Raw genomic sequence first — 2564 nt, forward strand, 5'->3', positions numbered from 1 at the left:
TGTCTGTGTTCTCTCTCTCTCTCTCTCTCTCTCTCTCTCTCTCTCTCTCTCTCTCTCTCCTCTTGTATTCCTGCATGAGTGGATGCAAAGTACACATGTTGCTGTTGCTTGGGAAGCCAGACTCCGCTTCTTTTGACTAAAGCCCCAGAACTCACCCGCGTTAAAGCACAGTGCCCCCTGCTTTGTCCACGGACCCTCCAACCCCTGGCTGCCGAATTGTTGTTGTTTATTTTCCTTGGGGGAGGAGGGCAATGTGCGGAAGGTTCGCACGACCAAAATCCTGACTTGTTCCACTTTGACTCCCCAGGTGAGATTTGTGGCTTTAAAATTCACGGGCAGAATGTCCCCTTTGATGCAGTGGTAGTGGATAAATCCACTGGTGAGGGGCTAATTCGCTCCAAAGAGAAACTGGACTGCGAGCTGCAGAAAGACTACACATTCACCATCCAGGCCTATGACTGTGGAAAGGGTCCCGACGGCACCGGCGTGAAGAAATCTCATAAGTAAGTAGGCAGGGCAAGGGACAGGAGGAGGGGTGTGTGTGTGCGAGGAAAGGGAGGGACAGGGACCAGTGCCCGTGCCCCCAGACTGTTTGAAATTCCAGGGGTAAGAGTTCTGTTCTGGGTCCGGGGTGACAGGCTTTGGGAAAGGAATGAATGGTTTCACCCTACCATACTCCATTCAAGAAACAGGCCCTCCCGACACCGAACATTTCCCAAAGCCCATCTTCCTCTGAGGAAGGGCATCTGGTGCTGTGCTTGTGTTTTCCTGCAAACCTGAGGGTGGGAGGTTGAGTGCCTGCTTGGGGAGGCGGTAGGGCCACCTCCACTGTCCCGCTCCCGATGTAGATGGAGAACTCCGGTCTTCCTCTGCCACTTGGCAGCCCTTCACATGAAGCGGTGTAACGTCCTGTGTGTTCTCAGCATGTCTGCTGCTGAGTTGCCGTCACACACCCATGGCGAGGGGTGCCGATGATGCCCTCTGGATGGTGGGTCTTTGTGCACGGTGGGGTGCACTTGCTGGCCAGGCGCCCCACTCTACACAGCTGGCATTGCAGTTTCCCTTGCAAAAGGCCGCGTTTTGCCCAAATGCCTTGTCCGACTCAGAAATAGACCAATGGGCAGCCCTTGAAACCTACAGCTTTCTTCACGAGGGGCCTGATTTTCTTGGTAGCCACTTGTGAGGTACAGGTGGCAGCAGGGCCACCCTTCCTGAGCCTTGGTCCAGATGACCTCCCGGAGGCCACCCTTGCTTTCAGGCTGCACCCCACTCCTCCTAGGCCGGAATTTGTTTTTAACTCTTATCATCAAACCTTACCAGGCATACTCATTTTCTTACCTTTTTTTCCTTGGCCCTAATTCTTTTCTCCCTGGATTTTGTAATAAAAATGTCTTTTATCTTTGTGATGAAAACAGACAGGTACCTGATACAGATAGGTGTCTGCTAAATGTCTCCCGTCATGTTCTGGCCCACATTGTCAGAGAAAAATCTAGAGTGGCTGTCTGTCCCCCTCTCTCTAGCTGTACAAGGGGTTGAACCCTCAGCCTTATACATGCTAGGCAAAAAACCAAAACAAAACTCTAGCACTGAGTTACATCCCCAGCCCCAGGTCTCTTTTCCTGTTTATTATTGATTTTTAAACTCAGCTGCCTTACCTTCAGGACATGGAAGAATCAGTGCAGATTCCTATTTCAATTTTAATTTTTTGTTTTGCCCATGCTGAATTGAAAGCAATGAAGCTTTTTTGTTGTTGTTGTTGTTGTTGTTTTGTCTTGATCATATGAATTTCATGAAACAAGGTAGCAGGAAAAAAATGAATTAAAAAATAGGGCAGAATTGGTATCCTTTGGGTGGAAAACAGCAAAAGCCCCCAAAATAGCCATGTCCCCTCTTTGTCCAGATCAACTGTCCACATCCAGGTGAATGATGTGAACGAGTATGCGCCAGTGTTCAAGGAGAAGTCCTACAAGGCGACGGTCACCGAGGGGAGGCAACACGACAGCATCCTGAGGGTGGAGGCCGTGGACGCAGACTGCTCCCCTCAGTTCAGCCAGATCTGCAGCTATGAGATCGTGACTCCCGGCGTGCCTTTCGCCGTGGACAAAGACGGTAAGAGCAGGGGCCTGCGCCAGGCACCGGGGACGGCCTGGCACTGCAGATCTCTGTCTTCACGCTGTCCCGACAGCTTCTCAGGGGCTGGCAACCTTGTGTCTGCCGGGTCTCCCCTTTCTCCTTTCCTACCTGTAGCAAATAAAACCTTTGCTCCATCTGCTGCCATCTCTTCCCTTCTACCCTCTCCATCCACAGGCCTTAGAGTGAGCCTTTTCTGTTCCATTGTGTGCAATTAGCACTTTCCTCTGCCTGATCCCCCCCCACACAGGGCAGGGGGAGCAGCCCATGGCCCCCACATACTGGCAGTACTCTGCTCTGAGCTGTACCTCCAGCCCCTGCCTCCTTGTGAATGGGGATCCATACTGTGTTACTCTACCAGGCCCACTCTGGCCTTAGTAACTGAACCAGAAGCAGCTTTCTGGAACTGGACCTCCTTCCGAGGAGCGTGTCTT

At 51.7% G+C, this 2564-nt stretch overlaps 1 protein-coding gene across 5 annotated transcripts in view; it reads left to right on the forward strand.

Moving 5' to 3' along the window:
- LOC104864848 (beta-catenin-interacting protein 1) overlaps window positions 1-2564 on the forward strand; it is a 100059-nt gene that overhangs the window by 79556 nt on the left and 17939 nt on the right. For all 5 annotated transcript variants that reach the window (XM_010628066.3, XM_010628069.1, XM_010628067.1 and 2 more), the window contains 2 exons: window positions 308-503; window positions 1901-2109. In XM_010628066.3, coding sequence (XP_010626368.1) covers window positions 308-503; window positions 1901-2109 — 405 coding nt within the window. The remainder of the gene's footprint in view (window positions 1-307; window positions 504-1900; window positions 2110-2564) is intronic.

The sequence above is a fragment of the Fukomys damarensis genome, unplaced genomic scaffold (genome assembly GCF_012274545.1).
Source record: "Fukomys damarensis isolate Sample0158 unplaced genomic scaffold, DMR_v1.0_HiC HiC_scaffold_23, whole genome shotgun sequence".
NCBI classification, from domain to species: domain Eukaryota; kingdom Metazoa; phylum Chordata; class Mammalia; order Rodentia; family Bathyergidae; genus Fukomys; species Fukomys damarensis.